Source organism: Bombina bombina, chromosome 5 (assembly GCF_027579735.1).
Source record: "Bombina bombina isolate aBomBom1 chromosome 5, aBomBom1.pri, whole genome shotgun sequence".
Taxonomy (NCBI): Eukaryota; Metazoa; Chordata; class Amphibia; order Anura; family Bombinatoridae; genus Bombina; species Bombina bombina.
The window spans coordinates 270288016-270312090 of NC_069503.1; the positions used below are offsets into that span (position 1 = coordinate 270288016).

At 39.8% G+C, this 24075-nt stretch overlaps 1 protein-coding gene across 1 annotated transcript in view; it reads left to right on the forward strand.

Annotated features, from left to right (window-relative positions):
- The window catches only part of GTPBP10 (GTP binding protein 10), a 194703-nt gene extending 171253 nt beyond the window's left edge, over positions 1-23450 (forward strand). The window contains exons 8-10 of the mRNA XM_053713989.1: positions 11504-11581; positions 18089-18212; positions 22804-23450. Of these exons, the coding sequence (XP_053569964.1) occupies positions 11504-11581; positions 18089-18212; positions 22804-23051 (450 nt within the window). The 3' untranslated portion in view covers positions 23052-23450. The remainder of the gene's footprint in view (positions 1-11503; positions 11582-18088; positions 18213-22803) is intronic.
- The last annotated feature ends 625 nt before the right edge of the window (positions 23451-24075 follow it).

Below are 24075 nucleotides of genomic sequence, written 5' to 3' on the forward strand. Positions count from 1 at the left end.
TTTGTGTTTCTAGTAGCACCAGCATGGCCTCACAGGTTCTGGTGATGCGGATCTTGTCCGGATGTCCAGTTGCCAACCTTGGCCACTTCCTTTAAGACCAGACCTTCTGTCTCAAGGACCGTTTTTCCATCAGGATCTCAAATCGTTAAATTTGAAGGTAAGGAAATTGATTAGTCATAGAGGTTTCTCTGACTCAGTTATTAATACTATGGTACAGGCTCGTAAATCCTTTTTCTAGGAATATTTATTATCGAGTTTGGAAAGACTTATATTTCATGGTGTTCTCATAAATTCTCCTGGAATTCTTTTAGAATTCCTAGAATTTACAGTTCCTTCAGGATGGTTTGGATAAAGGTTTGTCCTGCAAGTTTCTTGAAGGGACAAATCTCTGCTATTTTCTGTTTTATTTCACAGAAAGATTGCTAAGCTTCCTGATATTCACTGTTTTGTACAGGTTTTGGTCCGTATCAAGCCTGTCATTAAATCAATCTCTCCTCCTTGGAGTCTTAATTTGGTTTTGAAGGCTTTACATGCTCCTTCTTTTTAGCCTATGCATACTTTGGATATTAAACTACTTTCTTGGAAAGTGTTGTTTCCTATTGGCTTATCCTCTTCGGCTAGAAGAGTTCCTCCGAATTATCTGCTTTTTTTTTGTGAGTCTCCTTTTCTGATTTTCCATCAGAATAAGGCAGTTTTGCAGACTTTATTTAAATTTTTGCCTAAAGTTGTGATTCTAAACAATATTAATAGGGAAATTGTTTGTTCCCTTTGTGTCCTAATCTTAATAATTCTTTGGAGAGGTCCCTACATTCTCTGGATGTTGTAAGAGCTTTGACATATATGTGTTGAAGCTACTAAAGATTTCAGGAAGACTTCTAGTCTATTTGTTGTCTTTTTCTGGTTCTAGGAAAGGTCAGAAAGGCTTCTGCCGTTTCCTTGGCATCCTGGTTAAAGCTTTTGATTCATCAGGCTTATTTGGAGTCGGGTCAGGCCCTGCCTCAGAGAATCACAGCTCATTCTACTAGATCAGTTTTCCACTTTGTGGGCTTTTAAGAATGAAGCTTCGGTTGATCAGATTTGCAAAGCTCAGCAACTTGGTTCTTCTTGCATACAATATACTAAATTCTACCGTTTTGATGCATTTGCCTCTTCAGAAGCAGTTTTTGGTAGAAATAATTCTTCAGCAGCTGTTTCAGTTTGATTTACTCTGCTTATGTTTTAAGTTTTTTCTTTTCAATTATGAGAAAAACTTATTTTTTTGGATTGGTGGATTTAATTTTTTCAGCGGAAAATGGCTGTTTTTATTTTATCCCTCCCCTCTCTAATGACTCTTATGTGGAGTTCCACATCTTGTCCCATACGTCACTAGCTCATGGACACCTGCCAATTACATGAAAGAAAACATAATTTATGTAAGAACTTACCTGGATAAATTCATTTCTTTAATATTGGCCAAGATGAGACCAACCCTTTTTATGGTGGTTATGTTTTTTTGTATAAAGCACAATTTTTTTTCCAGTTCCTTTTTTTGATGCTTTCTAGTCCTTTTTCTATCACCCCCACTACTTGGCTATTTGTTTAAACTGAATTGTTGGGTGTGGTGAGGGGTGTATTTATAGGCATTTTGAGGTTTGGGAAAATGTGCCCCTCCTGGTAGGATTTGTATATCCCATACGTCACTAGCTCATGGACTCTGTGCCAATATGAAAGAAATTAATTTATCAGGTAAGTTCTTACATAAATTATGTTTTTTAACCTCATTCCCCAATTGTACAGCACAAATTCCTTACTTATCTTCATTCCTCAGAAAATTCTCTGCCTCTTGAAGAGTATCAAATATTTTAAATCCTTCTTTAGTTTTAATACTAATTCTGGCAGGGTATAGTAATCTTGCCACTCTGCCCTCTTTAATCAATTGAGTGCATAGTGGTGCACAGAGTTTCCCTTCTATAAGGTTTTCATAAGAGAAATCCTGAAACTTTAATTAAAAAAAAATATTCTGAAAAAAACACATCTTTCTGAATTCGTTATGCCTGCAGAATTCTGATTTTATCTTGAAATTCAAAAATTTGATAATTATCGGTCTAGGTCTATCATCAAGCTCAGCCTATTTTCTCAACATACCAATCCTGTGTACCCGTTCAACTAACAAAGGTTGAAGAGTATCAGTGATTTTTTAAAGTAGGAGTAGAACAGAGGCAAATAGCATTAAATTTCTTCTCTACTAAACTTTCCGGTATTCCAATTACTCATATTATTATTCCTTTGTGATCTGTTTTCAAATCCCCCCACTCTTATCATTTAAAAATTGAATTTGCTTAAGCATTCCTGTAATATCCTTTTCCTTTTCAATATCTCTAACTTCTAAATCCGATACCCGCTGTTCTCTACCATAGCTACCCTAGAGGCAAATTGTTTAATTTCCTGTGATATTGTTTCGACACTCTTCTGTAATAATTCAAATTTAGGTATAAATAAAGCACTTATCTGTTTCAGAAGTTCTTTATTTCCTATTATCTAAGGGTTATCCTCCTGGAGAGATTCTGAGCTTATTTCTGCACTACGCCTTTACTTGTTTTTTCCCCTGCTGTCTCCTGGTCTTGGCTGATGTCTTGGGGTGATGAGCAGTGTAAATATATATATTCATAAGCATTAGAGGGGAGGGGGGAGAGAGTAGAAGAGGGAAAAAGTCAAAAGAAGCAGAAATTTCTTGTAAGCCTTTTGCTGAGAGCTTAATTAATAAAGTGCCTCTATAGTCCAATACAAGCTTTAAAACCCCTTCTAAATTCTATATATCCCCATTCATTTGAAGCAATCAGCCCCTATTCCCCTAATTCCAGGTCCTAATTAAACCAAATTTTCCAAGGAGAATATTTTAAGATTATCCCTTTTTAGCCTATATTCTCATTACATAACCAAATATGACCCCATTGGACAGGGAAAAAGAGGGTAATACTTTAAGATGGTCTTTTAGCGCTGTTTGTTCTTCCAGATCCTTTATCATTTTTAATTAACCTATGAGCATTCGTCTAACCTAAAACTGACATACAGTACTTAATATATAATGGTCAATCTACCCTCTTCCAGTGAGGTCTCAAGCTTAATATTCATCCTTTTGTTACTTATACCTTTTTAGGCCCCAGCCAAAATATGGTACCTAATTTTGAGTCTATCCAATTTAGCTCACTATAACAATGAAAAACCAGTTCAGCATAAAGATAAAAATGCAGTAATTAAACAAACCAAACAAAGAGGTCTATAATAACTAAAAAGGGTACTCAAGTGTCAGAGTCCTGAATAAATTCATATGTAAACAGTTCAACACCAATTGTAATATCCTTCTTATGCGAGTACTGGGTATCCAAGAGACCATTTTCCCCTTTTTTCCCTCTTTTCTCCTTTTTTTTTTCTTTTTTTCCCAAGGCTATTGTCCTCTTTTCGCCAAAGCCTTTAGAAGTTCTGTCAAGCATAAAAGACAAAAGAAAGGAACACCACATGTGTGTATACATATTCAAAAGAGCAGCAGATCAACTTTACACAGGGTACTCAAATGCCCCAGCGGCACTCCCTTGTGCCCATAGATACAGGCTGGACCTTTTACAGCAGCTCAGCTCGCTGATTTCTCTTGTAAGATTTATCGAGGTCCACGGATTCATCATACTTGTGGGATATTCTCCTTCCTAACAGGAAGTGGCAAAGAGAGCACCCACAGCAGAGCTGTCCACACAGCTCCTCCCTTAGCTCCACCCCCAGTCATTCTCTTTGCCTGCTTAACTGCTAGGAAGGGTAAAAGTGAGGTGTGGTGACAAAAATGTTAGTTTTTATTTTTCTTAAGCAAAAGTTTATTTTAAATGGTACCGGTGTGTAACTATTTACTCTCTGGCAGAAAAGGGATGAAGATTTTCTGCAAGGAGGATGATGATCTTAGCACTTTGTAACTAAGATTCACTGCTGTTCTCACAAAAGCTGAAGAGTACAGGAAAACTTCAGTTGGGGGGAACGGTTTGCATGCTAAGCTGCATTGAGGTATGTTCAGTCTATTTTTTTCTAGGACAGACTGTGATAATGTCCTAGAAAAGGCTGGCAATATCCCCATGAGGGAAGGGTAAGCTGTATTCAGACACTTAGTAGGAATCCCAGCTTGCAATAAAGGGCTCATTGGTTACTGGTGACACTGTTAGGAAAAAACGTTTTTTCTATTTCAAACATAACGCTTTTTGAGGGACTTTAAGAGGTCATTGTGTCTTATTTAAGGGTTATTAACCCCAGCATGGATAGTTTTAGAAACACTCTGGTGTGTTATCTTTTAGGCCCCATAACATCGAGTGAGGTGGGAGGGGCCTATTTTCGCTCCTCAGTTGCGCAGTTTCTTTTATCTCGAGACATCCAGCTGCTTCTCAGAGGGTCCTGCTGTGTTTGTGGGCTTAAAAGAAGTTTTTTTTTTCCCACAGATCTTTCCTAAAAGGGCAGGTAGGCGCCACAGCAGAGCTGTGGCAAGGTGCTGAACGTTTTTTTACCGTTTTTGACGTTTTGTCAATCCCGGTTTTTACATTAAGGGGTTAATAGTTTTTGTCTAGCTGTGCAATCTTACTAAGGCATTATGATGCTACTGTAAAAATTTCGTAAAGTTTACTGCTTTTTTACACTGTTTTGCAGAGTTTGTGCATCTTTTTTTCTCTTAAAGGCACAGTACCGTATTTCTTCTAAGTATTATTTGCTTTGATTAAAGTGGTTTCCAAGCTTGCTTGTTTCATTACTAGCCTGTTTAACATGTCTGACATCAAGGAAAAATCCTTGTTCAATGTGTTTAGAAGCATTGTGGAACCCCCCTCTTAGAATGTGTCCCACTTGCACTGATATGTCTATAAATTATAAAGAGCATATTTTAGCACTTAAAAAATATAGCAATAGATGATTCTCAGACAGAAGGAAATGTGTTTGACATCTAGCTCTCCCCAAGTGTCACAACCAGTAACGCCCACACAAGTGACGCCAAGTACTCTAGTGCGTCGAATTCATTTACTATACAAGACAGTGGCCACAGTTATGAATAAACTCTCACAGAGGTTTTTCTCTAAACTGCCTGGTTTGCAAGGAAAGCGTGACAGCTGTGGGGTTAAGAACAAATGCTTAGCCGTCTGACACTTTAGTAGCCGTAATCCGATATACCCTCACGATGTTCTGAAGTAAGGGTAAGGGATTTGTTATCTGAGGGAGAAATTTCTGATTCAGGAAAGACGCTCCCTCAGACAGATTCTGATATGCCGGCCCTTTAAATTTAAGCTTGAACACCTCGCTTATTGCTCTGGGAGGTATTAGCGACTCTAGATGATTGTTGACCCTATAGTGGTTCCAGAGAAATTGTGTAAAATGGACAAATACTTAGAGGTTACTGTTTTACACTGATGTATTTTCCAGTCACTAAGAGGAATAGTGATATTGTTACTAAGGAGTGGGCTTAAACCAGGTATTCCGTTCGCTACCCCTTCCTGTTTTTAAGAAAATGTTTACCATATTCTGACACCATGCGGGACTCATGGCAGAGACGGTTCCTAAGGTGGAGGGAGCTATTTTCTACTCTTGCTAAGTGTACAACTATACCTATCGAAGACAGTTGTGCTTTCAAAGATCTTATGGATACAAAATAAGAGGGTCTCCTGAAGAAAAAATTTTGTTCATCAAGGTTTTCTTCTCCAACCTATTGCGTGCATTGTTCCTGTAACTACTGCAGCTGCTTTCTGGTTCCGAGGCTCTAGAAGAGGCTCTTCAGATGGAGACTCCATTAGAGGAATTATGGATAGAATTAAGGCCTTAAGTTGGCTAATTCTTTCATTACAGATGCCGCTTTCCAACTGGCAAGAATTCAGGTTTTGCTATTTTAGCACGCAGGGCGTTATGGCTTAAGTCCTGGTCTGCTGATGTATCATCAAAATCTAAACTTTTGAACATCCCTTTCAAAGGAAAGACCCCTATTCCAGGCCTGACTGAAAGAGATTATTTCAGACATCACTGGGAGGAGAAGGCCAATGCCCTCCCTCAGGATAAATCAAATAAAATGAGGACCAAACAAAATAATTTTCGTTCCTTTTTTGGGTGGTCCCGCTTCAGCTTCCCATGCTGCAAGCAGGAGGGGAATTTTGCCCAATCCAAGTCAGTCTGGAGACCTAACCGGCTTGGAACAAGGGTAAACAGGCCATAGTAGCCTGCAGCTGCCTCTAAGACAGCATGAAGGGGTAGCCCCCCGATCCGGGACCGGCTCTAGTAGGGGGCAGACTCTCTCTCTCTTCACTCAGGCTTGGGCAAGAGATGTCCACGATTCCTGGGCTTTAGAAATTGGTGTCCCAGGGATATCTTCCTGGACTTCAAAGACTCCCCCCTCCCCCCCCCCCCCCCCAAGGGGGAGATTTCACATTTCTCAATTGTCTGCAAAATAGACAAAGAGAGAGGCGTTCTTACGCTGTGTAGAAGACCTACATACCATGGGAGTGATGCCGCCCCAGTTCCAAAAGCGGACAAGGGCTAGGGTTTTACTCAAACCTGTTTGTGGTTCCCAAAAATGAGGGAACTTTCAGACCAATCTTGGATCTCAAAATTCTAAGCAAGTTCCTCAGAGTACCATCATTCAAGATGGAGAGTATTCGGACTATTCTACCTCTGATCCAGGAGGATTCAATATATGACTACAGTGGACTTATAGAGCGTATCTACACATCCCTATTCACAGAGATCATCATCTATTCCCTCAGATTCGCCTTTTCTGGACAGGCATTACCAGTTTGTGGCCCTTCCCTTCGGGTTGGCCACGGCTCACAGAATTTTCACAAAGGTGCTAGGGTTCCTTTTAGCGGTTTTTAAGACCGCGGGGCATAGCCAGTGGCGCCTTATCTAGACGACATCTTAATTCAGAGCGTCGACTTTCCAACTAGCCAAGTCTCACACGGACATCGTGTTGGCTTTTCTGATATCTCACGGGTGAAAGTTGAACATAAAAAAAAGAGTTCCTCTCTTCCCTCTCACAAGAGTCTCCTTTCTAGGGACTCTGATAGACTCGTAGAAATGAAAATATTTCTGACGGAGGTCAGAAAATCAAAAACTCTTAACCACTTTGCCGAGCTCTTTCATTCCATTCCTCGGGCCATCAGTGGCTCAGTGTATGGAGGTAATCAGACTCATGGTAGTGGCAATGGACCAAGGCAACTATGCATGCTCCAATCAGTGGAATGGGGATTATGCAGATTTTATCTCCTCAACTGCATCTGGACCAGGAGACCAGAGACTCTCTTCTCTGGTAGTTGTCTCAGGACCACCTGTCTCAGGGAATGTGTTTCCTCAGGCCAGAGTGGCTCATAGTAACAACAGATGCCAGCCTTCTAGGCTGGGGTGCAGTCTGGAACTCCCCTGAAAGCACAGGGCTTATGGTCTCGGGAGGAAACTCTCCTCCCGATAAACATTCTATAACTGAGAGTGATATTCAATGCTCTTCAGGCGTGGCCTCAGTTAGCTGCCGCCAAATTCAATCAGATTTCAGTCGGACAACATCACGACTGTAGCTTTATATCAATCATCAAGGAGGAACACAGAGTTCTCTAGCGATGATGGAGGTAACCAAAATAATCCGATTGGGTGGAGGATCACTCTTGCCATCTCTCAGCAAACCATATCCCACGGGGAGAGAACTGGGAAGGCGGATTTCCTAAGTCGTCAGACTTTTCATCCGGGGGAGGTGGGAGCTCATCCGGAGGGTATTTGCCCAGCTGACTTGGCTATGGGGCACACCAGAATTGTATCTGATGGCGGTCCCCGGCAGAACGCCAAAACTTCCTTGTTACGGGTCCAGGTCCCGGGATCCCAGGTGGTAACTGATAGATGCTCTAGCAAGTGCCCTGGTCCTTCAATCTGGCCTATGTATTTCCACCCGTTTCGTCTCCTCCCACGTCTGTGTTGCCAGAATCGAGCAGGGGGAGAGAGCTTCGGTGATTCTGATAGCACCTGCGTGGCACGCAGGACTTGGTATGCAGACTAGTGGACATGTCATCGGTTCCACCGTAGACTCTGCCAATGAGGCCAGGACCTTCTAATCCAAGGTCCTTTCAAGCATCCAAATCTAATTTCTACTGCGTCTGACTGCTTGGAGATTGAACGCCTGATTTATCAAAGCGTGGTTTCTCTGAGTCGGTCATTGATACCCTGATTCAAGCTAGAAAGCCTGTCACCAGGAAAATCTATCATAAGATTTGGCGCAAATATTTTTATTGGTGTGAATCCAAGGGTTGCCTCGTGGAGTAAAGATTAGGATTCCTAGAATATTGTCTTTTCTCCAAGAAGGATTGGAGAAGGGATTATCAGCTAGCTCCTTAAAAGGACATATTTCAGCATTGTCTATTCTTTTTACACAAGCGTCTGGCAGATGTCCCAGACATTCAAGCGTTTTAGTCAGGCTTTAGTCAGAATCAAGCCTGTATTCAATCCTGTTGCTCCGCCATGGAGCCTAAACTTAGTTCTTAAAGTTCTTCAAGGGGTTCCGTTTTGAACCTATGCATTCCATAGATATTAAGCTTCTATCTTGGAAAGTTCTGTTTTTAGTAGCTATCTCTTCGGCTCGAAGAGTTTCTGAGTTATCTGCTTTACAGTATGACTCACCTTATCTTGTTTTCCATGCAGATTAAGGTGGTTTTACCGTACCAAACCTGGATTCCTTCCTAAGGTTGTTTCTAATAGGAATATCAATCAGGAAATTGTTGTTTCCTTCGCTGTATCCTAATCCTTCTTCAAAGAAGGAACGTCTGTTGCACAATCTTGATGTAACATAGTAACATAGTAGATAAGGTTGAAAAAAGACTGAAGTCCATCGAGTTTCAACCTATGTGGTTCGTGCTTTAAAGTTCTACTTACAAGCAACCAAAGATTTACATCAAACATCTTCATTGCTTGTTGTCTATTCTGGTAAGCGGAGAGGTTCAAAAGGTACGGCTACCTCTCTTTCTTTTTTGCTGAAAAGCATCATCCATTTGGCTTATGAGACAAGCTGGCCAGCAGCCTCCTAAAAGAATTAACTGCTCATTCCTACTAGAGCAGTGGCATCCCACATGGGGCATTTAAAACTGAGGCTTCTGTTGAACAGATTTTGTAAGGCGGCGACTTGGTCTTCGCTTCATACTTTTTCCAAATTTTACAAATTCAATACTTTTGCTTCTTCGGGGGCCTATTTTTGGGAGACAGGTTCTACAAGCAGTGGTGCCTTTCCGTTTAAGTTACCTGTCTTGTCCCTCCCCTTTATCTGTGTCCTAAATGACTTTGGTATTGGTATCCCACAAGTATGGATGAATCCGTGGACCTCGATACATCTTACAAGAGAAAAACAGAATTTATGCTTACCTGATAAATTTCTTTCTCTTGTGATGTATCGAGGTCCACACGGCCCACCCTGTCCGTTTTAAGGACAGGTAGTATATTTGTATTTGAAAAGCTTCAGTCACCTCTGCACCCTATAGTTTCTCCTTTTTCTTCCTAGCCTTGTCGGTCGAATGACTGGGGGGGGTGGAGCTAAGGAGGAGCTGTGTGGACAGCTCTGCTGTGGGTGCTCTCTTTGCCACTTCCTGTTAGGAAGGAGAATATCCCACAAGTATGGATGAATCCGTGGACTCGATACATCACAGAGAGAGAAATTTATCAGGTAAGCATAAATTCTGTTTTTTCTTACCACTGGCCCAAGTCTTCTTTATTTCAATACACATAAGGAAAAGGGAAGAAAAAGAAGAGAAGACCCCTACCCATGTGTGTATCCATTTACATTTGATGTACATATAACAAATACACCCTCAGATACAGGGTACTCACAAAAGCTACGGCACTCAAATGTGCCAAATAGTGCAGGCTGGGCCTTATACAGCAGCCCAGCTCGCTGTCTTCTCCGTTGGAGATACTTGCCACTCCTCTAAGTCTTCTCCCAGAGGTGAATAGGAGGAAAGGAGAAATGATGTCCAGTTTTACCCAGGATTCACGTTGCTATTATCTTCTTCTTGAACCCCTTTCCTCTATTGTGATAATTAAGTGAGTTCCCCTTTACATATCAGAGATATGATCCACCTTCAGTCCAAGAAATATCCTTGGGTATTCCCCTATGTGAGTGTAAAAAATCAGCAACCATTTGTTTAATTGTAGCGGCTTTAAATATAATATCATGCATAAGGTGTTATATATGCCTTATTAGGGATCTTCGGACATTGCTTTAACAGTGATAAGTACATATCCGGCATGCCAGAAAAAGGAAGGGGGCAAGTTCAATTTAAACTAATATTCTCTCCTGGCTGCTCAGTAGCCCTTTCCTCCTCTGCCTAGAACTACCGCCTAGGGAACGATCACGCTAGATTGGAGCACAGGCAGCGAGACTTCAGAAACGCCCGCTGTGGAATCCGGACACCTATCTTCCGTCCTGGCTTGATTTAGACAACACGGATTGGTCTCTATATTGAGGCCTCCGTGAGTCGATTCCGCCAAGCAGCTCTCTACGTTCCTTGGGTGAAGCTTCCCTGCCTGCGTCTAACGTGCGCGTCATCCAAAGATCCTCCCCCATCCACTGCCATCATGGACTGATCCTTATTCCCAGGCCTCACAAGCTGAGACTAAAGTGGTCTAGTTGCTGAGTGAAAAAGGTTGCAGCAATTAGATATATAGATTCCAGTTATGAGAACTTACACATACATACAACTTAGTCCTACCTTCTTACTGTTCAGACAAGAAGACAATGAAAGGTAAGCCTTTGTATAGACTGGATGTTGTCAGATACCTACATACTTATGGTAAGAGAAAAAAGGACTGGAGGAAAACACACCTACTGTTTATTTCTTATGGACATTCTCACCATATCATATCAGTTCATTTCCAGATCAGGACTCAGTGGGCAAGGGCAGTCATGTCTTCTTGGGCAGTGGATGCAGATTTGGCTTAGTTTGAGCTTTGTAAAATGGCAGTCTGTAAAGCGCAACATTTTCCTTTCATGCTATGTATTTTAAGTACAACTGCCAGCAACTGCAAAATTCTGAAAAAAATATTGAATTCTTTCACATAACTAAATATCTTTTGCAGTATATGACGCTTTGACTTCTTTCCTACCCAGCTCTGTATTGCTTTGTACTTATTCCCTGGTGAGTGTTCGTCAAGCCACGGCCCTAGAGGGTTATAAACAAAAGTGTGATTCTTTTTGCCACCTACATTTCTTTGTAAAACACTTTTAATAATGTAGTTGAAAGTATAGCTAGCCTGCCTTTGCTATCTACTAAAACGTGTAAGTTACTTAGAATGGTAATTTAACAGGGACATACTGCTGTAGTTTGCAATGTCTGCACAGATCATGATTTAAGGATTTATTTTTGTAGCATGTGTTAAGATGATAATGTTAGTTGGATTTTTTTGTCCTAAATTTAAACAATAATCCTGATCTGTGCGCGTTACTTGAGGATTTGTGTTAAACTCCTGCATTACAAGATACTTTATTATTTTGTAGGTTGATGTTGAGGGATTTCAGCTCTCTCCTAAAACCCCATTCAGAACTCCTTTTGAAACCGTTCAGTTACTCACAAAGGTAAGAACAGTTCTCTAAAAATAATGCAATATATGCCCTAAAACAGCAGGATTTTGTAGCACATTCCTTATACGTTCATGTAAACTAGGATATTTATCATTTATATCTAGATCCTTTTCTTTCTTTTTTTTCTCAACTTCAAAGAATTTTAATCTGCATCTGTAGGACAAATACTATTTTTTTTTATATATACTGTATATATAAAGTGTTTCCTTGTAGTCTTTTTTTTAACAAGCATTTAGTAAATAATAGTAGACCTATAAATTGCTTCTTTATATGTCTATTATATTTATGTAATTGTAAAGATAAAGGTTTGCATTTTTTCCTAGCTCTAGTTTTGTAAAATGACAGATCAGTCCTATGCAGAGTATATTTCTTTCATGCATGTGGCAAGAGTCCATGAGCTAGTGACGTATGGGATATACATTCCTACCAGGAGGGGGCAAAGTTTCCCAAACTTCAAAATGCCTATAAATACACCTCCCACCTCACACATACTTACAAACTTTGCCTCCCTGTGGAGGTGGTGAAGCAAGATGTGCTTGATTTTTTTCTGTGAAAGGCGCTTCTAAACATTTTGAAGCTCAATTCCTCTCAGAGTACAGTGTTTGTCAGAGGGATGTGAAGGGAGTATTGCCTATTGATTAAGTGGTTTCACCCATGGGAAATCCTTTCAATGGCTCTCTGTTATCGGTCGTAGGGATTCATTCCTTGCCTCCCTTTGCAGATTGACGTTATACTCCTATACCATTACCTCTGCTGATATTTTTCAGTACTGGTTTGGCTGTCTGCTATATGTGGATGGGTGTCTTCCGGTAAGTATGTATCATTATTTTAAGACACTTTTAGCTATGTTTGGTGCTTTATGTTAAAAAAAGTTTTAAATATATGTATTTGCTTATATTTGCCAAGAGTCAGGTCTATGTATATTTCCCTTTTCTGTAGACTATCAGTTTCAGTATGGAATTAATTTTCATGGGCACACTAGGCTCGTGGGGATGCAAAATGCAGTTTTTTATGGCGTCATTCTTGGCGTGGAAATTTTTTCCTGCGTCTTTGTTGATTCGCCCTTGGTATGACACCGATTGCGTAATTTCCTGATGTTAACTTTGGTGCCAAAATATTTTTTTCCTTTTTGCGTCTTGCGTCATACTTGGTGCCAGAAATCTTTTTTGTATATAACCCCTCTTCCTTTTTGGTTCTGGTTTTATCCATGTTAAGAGCTATGATGCTTATTTATTTATTTGCATCCTTCTTTTGCATAAGCATTTTTTCCCATTCCTGAAACTGCTATATGAGGAAATTGGATATTTTGTTTAAATGTTGTTTTTTTCTTTTTACATTTTGCAAGATGTCTCAATCTGATCCTGCCTCTGATGTTGCTGTAGAACCATGCTGCCTGAACACAGTTCTACCAAAGCTAAGTGTGTCTGTTATAAATTAACTGATGTTATTTCTTCAACCCAATTATGTGGCATTTGTCATGATAAGCTTTTGCATGCCGATAATGTTTCTTAGTACTAATACACCATCTGTTGTTCCTTCAATGTCTAAAGTACCTGATATTCCTGCAGATGTAAAGAATTATATTTCTGCAGCTATAGATACGGCTATGTCTGCTATTACACCTTCAAATAAACGTAAAAGGTCTTTTAAAACTTTTCATAAATCTGATGAAATTTATATTGACCAACAGCATACTGAAATATCCTCTGCTGATGGGTATTGAAGAGTCTAGTCCTCTTGATAATAAAGCCAGTAAACGTGTGAATACTGTTTTTAAACCTCCTAAGGTTGCTTCTGAGGTTTTTCCTGTTCCAGATGCTGTTTCTGATTATTATTATTATTAAGGCATGGTCTAAGCCTGGTTCTTCTTTCAATCCATCTTCTAGGTTTAAGAAGTCGTATCCTTTACCTGTGGCTAATTTAGAGTTTTGGGGAAAATTTCCTAAGGTTGATGGGGCTATTTCCACTCTTCCCAACGTACTACTATTCCTATGGAAGATAGTACTTCTTTTAAAGATCCTTTGGATAGGAAGATTGCATCTTATCTTAGAAGAGCATATTTACATTCTGGCTATTTTCTTAGACCTGCTATTTCAATGGCTTATGTGGCTGCTGCTTCAACTTTTGGTTGGATAGTTTAGCATGGCAGGTAGAAGATCATGATTTGACCAGCATTATTCTTTTGCTTCAACATGCTATTCTTTTCATTTGTGATGCTATATTTGACATTATTAAGATTTATGTTAAATCTATGTCTAGCTATTTTAGCCAGAAGAGCTTTATGGCTTAAATCTTGGAATGCTGACATAGTCTCTAAATCTAGATTACTATCTCTATCTTTCCAGGGTAAGAATTTATTTGGTTATCAATTAGACTCTTATTTACACTGTTACTGGTGGGAAGGGAGTTTTCTTACCTCAAGATAAAAAAATCTAAGGGTAAATTTTAAGCCTCCTAATCGTATTCGTTCCTTTCGCTAGAATAAGGAACAAAAATCTACTCCTTCTCCTAAGACCTCTTGTTCCAATTGGAAACCATCCTCAAATTGGAATAAAACCAAGCCTTATAAAAGACCAAATCCAGCCCCCAAGACTGCGTGAAGGTGCGGCCCTCAATCCAATTCATCTGGTGGGGGGCAGATCGAAATTGTTTCAGGAAATTTGGTCAGGTTCTGTTCAGAATCAGTGGATTCAGAATATTATGCCTCAAGGGTATCGAATAGGATTCAGAATAAGGCCTCCTGCGAGAAGATTTTTTTCTTTCTCATATTCTGACAAATCCTGTGAAAGCTTAGGCTTTTCTGAAATGTGTTTCAGATCTAGAGCTTTCAGGGGTGATTGTTCCGGTTCCTCTACAGGAACAGGATTTGGGGTTTTAATAAAATCTATTCATTGTCCCAAAAGAAAGAGAGAATTCTTTTAGACCAGTTCTGGATCTGAAACTTTTAAATCGTTTTGTAAGAGTCCCAACTTTCAAGATGGTGACTATAAGGACTACTCTGCCTTTTGTTCAGCAAGGGCATTTTATGTCCAATTTAGACTTACAGGATGCTTATCTTCATGTTCCAATTCCTCCAGACCACTATCGGTTTCTGAGATTCTCTTTTCTAGACAAGCATTACAAGTTTGTCGCTCTTCCATTTGGCCTAGCGACAGCTCCAAGAGTCTTTTCAAAGGTTCTCAGTGCCCTTCTATCTGTAATCAGAGAGCAGGGTATTGCGGTGTTTCCTTATTTAGACGATATCTTGGTACTAGCTCAGTCTTTTCCTTTAGCAGAATTTCATACGAAACAACTAGTGTTGTTTCTTCAAAAGCATGGTTGGAGGATCAATTTACAAAAGAGTTTGATTCCTCAAACAAAGGTCACCTTTTTAGGTTGCCAGATAGATTCAGTGTCCATGACTCTGTCTTTAACAGACAAGAGACAAATGAAATTGGTTTTAGCTTGTCTAAACCTTCAGTCTTGATCATTCCCTTCAGTGGCTATGTCCATGGAAGTTTTAGGTCTTATGATCGCACCATCGGACGCGATCCCCTTTGCTTGTTTTCATTTGAGACCTCTGCAGCTTTGCATGCTGAATCAATGGTGCAGGGATTATACTCGGATATCACAGTTAATATACTTAAATCTTAACATTCAACTCTCTCTGTCTTGGTGGTTAGACCATTATCTGATTATTCAAGGGGCCTCTTTTGTTTGCCCTTTCTGGACTGTGATCTCAACAGATGCAAGTCTTTCAGGTTGGGGAGCTGTCTGGGGTCTCTGACAGCACAAGGGGTTTGGAAACCTCAAGAGGCGAGGTTACCAATCAACATTTTGGAACTCAGCTATCTTCAGAGCTCTTCAGGCTTGGCCTCTATTGAAGAGAGAACTTTTCATTCGTTTTCAGACAGACAATATCACAACAGTGGCATATGTCAATCATAAGGGAGGGACTCGCAGTTCTTTAGCAATGAAGGAAGTATCTCAAATACGTTCTTGAGTCCAACTCTTGTCTAATTTCTGCAATTCATATTCCAGGTGTAGACAATTGGGAAGCAGATTATCTAAGTCGTAAGACTTTGCATCCATGGGGAGTGGTCTCTCCATCTGGATGTGTTTCATCAGATTGTTCCATGTGGGGTCTTCCAGAAATCGATCTGATGGCCTCTTGTTTAAACAAGAAGCTTCCCAGATATCTTTCCAGATCCAAAGATCCTCAGGCAGAGATGGTGGATGCTTTGGCAGTTCCTTGGTTTTACCAACCTGCTTACATTTTTCCACTTCTAGTTCTTCTCCCAAGGGTGATATCCAAGATCATATTGGAATCTCGTGTGTTTCTGATAGTACCTGTATGGCCTCACAGGTTTTGGTATGCGGATCTTGTCCGGATGTCCAGTTGCCAGCCTTGGCCGCTTCCTTTAAGGCCAGACCTTCTGTCTCAAGGGCCATTTTTCCATCAGGATCTCAAATCTCTAAATTTGAAGGTATGGAAATTGAACGCTTAGTTCTTAGTCATAGAGGTTTCTCTGACTCAGTAATTGACACTATGTTGCAGGCTCGTAAGTCTGTTTCGAGGAAGATTTATTATCGGGTTTGGAAAACCTATATTTCATGGTGCTCCTCTCATAATTTTTCTTGGCATTCTTTTAGAATTCCTCGGATTTTACAGTTTCTTCAGGATGGTTTGCATAAGGGTTTGTCTGCAAATACTTTGACGGGACAAATCTCTGCTCTTTCTGTCTTATTTCATAGAAAGATTGCTAAGCTTTCTGATATTCACTGTTTTGTTCAGGCTTTGGTTCGTATCAAACCTGTTAATTCTATTTCTCCTCCTTGGAGTCTTAATTTGGTTTTAAGGATTTTGCAGGCTCCTCCTTTTGAGCCTATGCATTCCTTGGATATTAAACTAATTTCAAAAAAGAGTTATTTCTTTTGGCTATCTCTTCTGCTAGAAGAGTTTCTGAGTTGTCGGCTCTCTTGTAAGTCTCCTTATCTGATATTTCATCAAGATAAAGCTGTTTTACGGACTTCGTTTACATTTTTGCCTAAAGTTGTGAATTCTAACAACATTAGTAGGGAAATTGTTGTTCCTTCTTTGTGTCCTAATCCTAAGAATGCTCTTGAGAGATCTCTTCATTCTTTGGATGTGATAAGAGCTTTAAAATACTATGTGGAAGCTACTAAGGATTTTAGAAAGAGTTCTAGTCTATTTATTTTCTCTGGTTCCAGGGAAGGTCAGAAAGCCTCTGCCATTTCTTTGGCATCTTGGTTGAAACTTTTTATTCACAAGGCTTATTTGGAGGCGGGGCAGTCTCCCCGCCTCAGAGAATTACAGCTCATTCTACCAGATCACTTGCCACTTCTTGGGCCTTTAAGAATGGAGCTTCAGTTGATCAGATTTCCAAAGCAGCAACTTGGTCTTCTTTGCATACATTTACTAAATTCTACCGTTTTGATGCATTTGCCTCTTCAGAAGCAGTTTTTGGTAGAAAAATTCTTCAGGCAGCTGTTTCAGTTTGATTCCTCTGCTTATGTTTTAAGTTTTTTCTTTTCAATTATGAGAAAAACTTATTTTTTTGGATGTGGATTTAATTTTTTCAGCGGAAAATGGCTGTTTTTATTTTATCCCTCCCTCTCTAGTGACTCTTATGTGGAGTTCCACATCTTGTCCCATACGTCACTAGCTCATGGACACCTGCCAATTACATGAAACAAAACATAATTTATGTAAGAACTTACCTGATAAATTCATTTCTTTCATATGTTCTTTGCATACATTTACTAAATTGTACCATTTTGATGTATTTGCTTCTTTAGAAGCAGTCTTTGGTAAAAAAAAAGTTCTTCAGGCAGCTGTCTGTTTTATTCTTTTTGCCTATGATTTGAGTTTTTTTAAATTTAAGAAAACTTGTTTCTTTTTTGGATTAAATTTTTTCAGCGGAAGTAGCTGTTATTTTATCCCTCCCTCTCTAGTGACTCTGAGTTTCCACATCTTGGGTATTGTATCCCATACGTCACTAGCTCATGGACTCTTTACATAATTTATGTAAGAGCTTGCCTGATAAATTAATTTCTTTCATAGTGGCAAGAGTCCATGAGACCCACCCTATTTTTTGGTGGTTATGATTTTTTTGTATAAAAGCACATTTATTTTTTTCCAGTTCTGCTTTTTTACTCCTTTTTACACCTCACTACTTGGCTATACGTTAAAACTAAAGTATGTGTGTGATGGGAGGTGTATTTATAGGCATTTTGAGGTTTGGGAAACTTTGCCTCCTCCTGGTAGGAACGTATATCCCATATGTCACTAGCTCATGGACTCTTGCCACTATGAAATAAATTAATTTATCAGGTAAGTTCTTACATAAATTATGTTTTTATATTTGTCATTTGTGATAATTAAGAATTTTAGCCCTAACAAAAATGCTTATTGTATCATGGAGCCACTAAAAAGGACATAATCTTGTTGCTGTATATTTTATTAAAGTAATGTCTGATATGCTGATTATTTTGTTTAAGGAGCTTGAGTTGTACAAAAAGGAGCTTTTAGACAAACCTGCCTTGCTTGCAGTCAACAAAATGGATCTACCAAATGCAGAAGACAAATTTCAAGAACTGGTGCAACAACTAGAAAAATCACATGGTATGTTTTACTGTTTCTGAAATACAAGTTACATAAAGGTACATGTTTGTTATGTATTCAATTATTTCACTTGAAGTATTTTGTAGCTTAAACTGTTGTGTATTATATGTTTCCTTCTTAATATACTGTTGGTAAATACTGAACCTGGCCACCAGACACCCCAGCCAAAGGCTTAAATACCTCTCCCACTTCCCCTATCCCCCAGTCATTCTTTGCCTTTCGTCACAGGAGGATGGCAGAGAAGTGTCAGAAGATTTCGGAGTATCTGCCCTTCAATATGGGACTGAAGTTTTAAGTAGTCTTGTCAGCCTCTCAGTGAGAGCATTTACGAAAGTTAGAATCTGTAGATGCAGAGTGAGTCTTTCTGCGAACCCATCCAGACTGCCTGCTAACAGCTCCTTAAGCAATCAGTGTTGACAAGTTTCACTGCCTGCTCGTTTCTTCACTCAAGTCCATGTCAGGAGCGATGCTACAAGACTGTCACACTTGAGAGGCTGTGTTTCTATTCCACAGCATGGATTCTGGTAAGATCGTTTCAATTTTTACATATGTTGAAAACGCTAGAAGACAGGGTAACAGTGTGGCTCCTTTAATCCTAATAGAATCATGGGTTAATCAGGGGGATTATTGAACAGTGGGGATTAATCAAATGTGTCGCTTTGATTTTATTCTGCTTTATGTGTGAGATTTTATTGGGCTCATAGACTGTTTATGTGGCTGGAACACACAGGTTTTTACTTTCACTTTGAACGCTGCGCAGCTTGTAGCTTGGCGCGCACGTGACTGGGAGTGGTCTCACAATAAGGTCCATACTTCCCCTAGTTCAGGAAGGACAGTTTGTGACTACTATAGATCTGAAGGATGCTTACCTTCACGTTCCAATCCACAAGGATCACTTCCAGTTCCTAAGGTTTGCATTCCTGGACCAGCACTTCCAGTTTATTGCACTTCCGTTTGGTCTAGTTAGTGCTCCAAGGATTTTTATGAAGGTTCTAGGGGCTCTTCTAGCCGTTTCCAGAACTAGGGTTATAGCAGTAGCTCCCTACTTGGACGATATTCTGGTACAAGCCCCATCTTTTCATCTGGCGGAGGACCATTCGGTATCTCTTCTTTCTCTTCTTCTACCCTGGTGCTTGGAATAAGAGAACTCTTTTCTAAGTTTATCTTCCATCCATGAGATCAAATTCCTGGGTACTGTAATAGACTCCATATCCATGAGGATATTCCTAACAGACCAGAGACTTGCAAGCTAGCTTCGGCATGTCTTGCCCTCTGGACCTCCTTAAGGCCATCTGTGGCTGTGTATGGAGGTAATTGCTCTCATGGTGTCCAGCATGGACATCAATTATTTTGCCAGGTTTCGTCTCAGACCGTTGCAACTGTGCATGCTGAGGCAGCGGAACGGCGATCATTCGGATCTGTTTACAGATTTCTCTGGACAACCGGTTAAGAGAATCGCTCTCTTGGTGGCTCTGTCCAGATCATCTGTCCCGAGGGACATCCTTTCTAAGACCATCCTGGGAGATTGTAACTACGGACGCGAGTCTATCAGGATGGGCTGCTGTTTGGGGTGCCAAGAAGGCACAGGGCCTGTGGTCTCAGGAAGAACGCTCCCTCCCAATCAGCATTCTGGAACTTCGTGCAATCTTCAGTGCTCTGAAGGCTTGGCCTCTTCTGGGTTCGTCCCGGCACCTTGTTGGCTTACATCAGCCATCAGCTATCGGGGGGGGGGGGGAACGAGAAGCTCCCTAGCAATGAGGGAAGTATCTCAGATTCGGGAGTTGGCGGAGGCCCACAGCTGTTCACTGTCAGCGATCCACATGCCGGGTGTGGACAACTGGGAAGCGGGTTTTCTCAGCAAACAATCCTTTCATCCAGGGGGGAATGGTCTCTCCATCCCGAAATGTTTGTGAAGATATGCTACAGGTGGAGGACGCCGGAGATAGATCTCATGGCGTCCCGTCTCAATACCAAGCTACCCAGATATTGGTCGAGGTCCATGGATCCTCATGCGGGGCTAATAGATGCATTAGCAGTGCCTTGGAATTTCAATCTAATTTGCCTTTTCCCGCCATTACCACTCCTTCCTCGTGTAGTGGCCTGCATCAAGCAGGAGCAGGCATCAGTGATACTGATTGCTCCATCGTGGCCGCGAAGGACATGGTTCGCGGATCTGGTGGGGATGTCATCTTCTCCTCCATGGAAGTCACCTTGTCGCAGGGATCTGCTGGAACACGGTCCTTTTGTTAATCAAAATGTAGATTCTCTGAGGCTGACTGCGTGGAGATTGAACGCTTAGTCCTAGCCAAGAGAGGTTTTTCTGAGAGAGTTATTGATACTCTAATTCAAGCTCGTAAGCCGGTTTCTCGTTGCATCTATCATAAGGTGTGGAGAACCTATTTATTCTGGTGTGAAGAGCGTGGATTCCCCTGGCATAAAGTTAAGGTTGCCAGGATCCTATCATTTCTCCAGGATGGACTTTCTGCCAGTTCCCTGAGGGGACAGATTTGTTTTACTGCACAAGAGGCTTTCGGAGCTTCCAGATGTACAGTCCTTTGTTAAGGCTCTGATTAGAATCAGACCTGTGTTCAGATCTAAGGCTCCTCCTTGGAGTCTGAATCTTGTTCTTAAGGTTTTACAACGGGCTCTGTTTGAGCCTATGCATGAAATTGACATTGACAGTTGTTGTCCTGGTAAGTTCTTTTTCTACTGGCTATTGCTTCTGCGTGCAGAGTTTCGGAGATTGCCGATTTGCAATGTGAGCCTCCTTATCTGGTGTTCCATTCGGATAAGGCTGTCCTACATACTAAGTTAGGGTTTCTTCCTAAGGTCGTGTCAGACCGCAACATTAATCAGGAGATTGTTGTTCCTTCCTTGTGTCCCAATTCTTCTTCTTCGAAGGAACATTTGCTTCATAATTTGGATGTGGTTTGCACCTTGAAGTTCTATCTTCAGGCTACTAAGGATTTTAGACAAACTTCTTCCTTGTTTGTTGCCTATTCTGGGAAGCGTAAGGGTCAGAAGGTCTCTTCGACTTCCTTATCTTTTTGGTTAAGGAGTGTTATTCGCTTAGCTTATGAGACAGCGGGACATAAACCTCAAAGAATTACGGCTCATTCTACTAGAGCTGTGGCTTCCTCTTGGGCCTTTAAGAACGAGACCTCTATGGATCAGATTTGTAAGGCGGATACCTGGTCCTCGCATACTTTTTCTAAATTTTACAAGTTTGATGTTTTTGCTTCAGCTAAAGCAGCCTTCGGGAGACAGGTTTTGCAGGTTGTGGTGCCCTCAGATTAGGGTCCGCCTCTTTTTTTTTTTTTTTTTTGTCCCTCCCGCTTTCATTCAGTGTCCTCTAGAGCTTGGGTATAAGTTTCCCAACAGTAAGGAATGAAGCCGTGGACTCTCTATATTAAGAAGGAAAACATAAATTATGCTTACCAGATCATTTAATTTCCTTCTGTATAAGGAGAGTCCACGGTCCCCGTCCGTGTTCTCCAATGGACGGCCCTCTAAATTATATTTTTCTTCTGGCACCTTTTATACCCTGATATCTCTCCTACTGTTCCTTGTTTCCTCGGCAGAATGACTGGGGGATGGGGGAAGTGGGAGAGGTATTTAAGCCTTTGGCTAGGGTGTCTTTGCCTCCTCCTGTTGCCCATGTTCAGTATTTCCCAACAATAAGGAATGCAGCCGTGGACTCTCCTTATACAGAAGGAAATGAAATTATCTGGTAAGCATAATTTATGTTTTTTAAAAAAGCTTTCTGTAGAATTTTTCTGTTTAAAAAAATAAATAAAAATTTCCTTTTCCATGCCTCTGGTGCTAGGCAGTAAAGGGACTTTAAATGCTTTGAGATGGTAATTTAAAATGATAAATCATATATATAAAAAAACCTCTGCAATATACTTTCATCATTTTTTTATTTTGTCCCCCTTTCCTTTAATTCCATTCTAAAATGGTGAGCTTTCAGTTCCTGTTAAAAATGTAAGTGCAGAACACTGTTTTATTCCATGCAGCCATTGGCTGCACACTCTAGTGACCTATTTATAACTGTCACTAATTGGCCACAGCAGAAAAGGTAACCTAAGTTACAACATGACAGATTCCATTTGTTATAGAAACTTAAACTTTACACTTATTTTGCCATTATTTAAACAGCTAATGAAACTTTAAAAAAAAATACATCTACATGTTATTCTTAGACTATTTTCTGTGAATGCATCATTCTATCTAGCATTTATTTAATGTTTAATGTCCCTTTTAACCTTGCATGTGAAGTTCCCACACTTACTGCGCAAATTCTAAGAGCCATAAAAAAACACACCCACTAAGCTTACTACAGTATGCCTCAACTTTTGCACTGACAGTACTATATATTTATATGGTCTGAGGCAAATTTGACTTGTATTTTTAAAATAATAATTCTAAATGAAACAATACAAAACTGTTATACACCCACATTTAATTATATATATATATATATATATATATATATATATATATATATACACACATATATATACAGTGGACCCAGCACTCATTATTCATCTGTGTAATTATTTAATATTTTTTTATATATATATCTATATAGAATTTCTGAATTCGCTCCCGGATGACCTGCTCCCTGAAAGACAAGTAGAGTTTAAGTATATCCTTCCTATCTCTGCTGCCACAGGACAAGGTGTGGAATCTCTTACAGATTGTATTCGGAAGTCACTAGAAGAACAAGCTGATATAGAAATCAGAGAACTGAGTCAAGAGAAACTTCAAAGTCTTCAGACAGTAACTCCTCAAGCAATAAATAAGAGACGCAAAAAAACAGTTTCACGATACTCATAGCATTAACTTTAATCTATTGAGTTGTCTGATTTAAATTCTAACGATGTATTTTACATTTCCAGTTATAAATACAGTATGTGATAAGTATATGCTTTGACTTTTATATTTTTGGTAAATTAGTGAGATATTAAGTCTTAATAAGAAGGTGCTTGCTCAGTTAATCGGATGCCATCTGTTCAGGAAGAAAAAGAAAATCATGAAATTCTATAAATCAGCCCAGTAATCTTGTCATATTTTTGCTGATAATAACAAAGTGAATATAAAGTTTGAAAAGTGTATATCACACCATATTTAATAACTTTAGACAGCTCTAAGAATATGTAAATATCATTGATATTGCCACAATTATTTCAGTGGTAGTGTAATATATTTAATAATAAAAAAAAAAACTTATTTGTGTTTCTCTTGTAGTAGTGTTTTCATTTTGTTTCATACCAATTGTTATATCTGATGAGATAATAGTAGATTGTAGTACTCTTACAAAAAGACCAATACCTGGCAAATATAGCACTATATTTAAAGTGCAAATACATTTGACTGAGGCTTGTATCCTTACATAATGCAACCTCCACAATGTCTTATGTTCGTCATGGTCTTACAAAAGCATAATCTTTACTCAAGAAAGTATATTCTCGACTATTGGATAATTAGGTTCATGTCCATTGGAACAGGTAGAAACACCTTTACATTTTCCAGCTCCTAAAAAAGAATGTATTGCCTTCACACTAAGGGCCCGATGATCTAAAATTCGTCAACCTGACAAAAAATATCACGATGAACCTCACATGGATAGAGCTCATGGAATGATCTAAGAAAAGGGTCTGAGCCAGAAATGTGCTTAGCATAAATTAAATGTGCTTTTGAAATGCTTTTCTTTCATGTAATTGGCAAGAGTCCATGAGCTAGTGACGTATGGGATATACAATCCTACCAGGAGGGGGCAAAGTTTCCCAAACCTAAAAATGCCTATAAATACACCCCTCATCACACCCACAATTCAGTTTTACAAACTTTGCCTCCTATG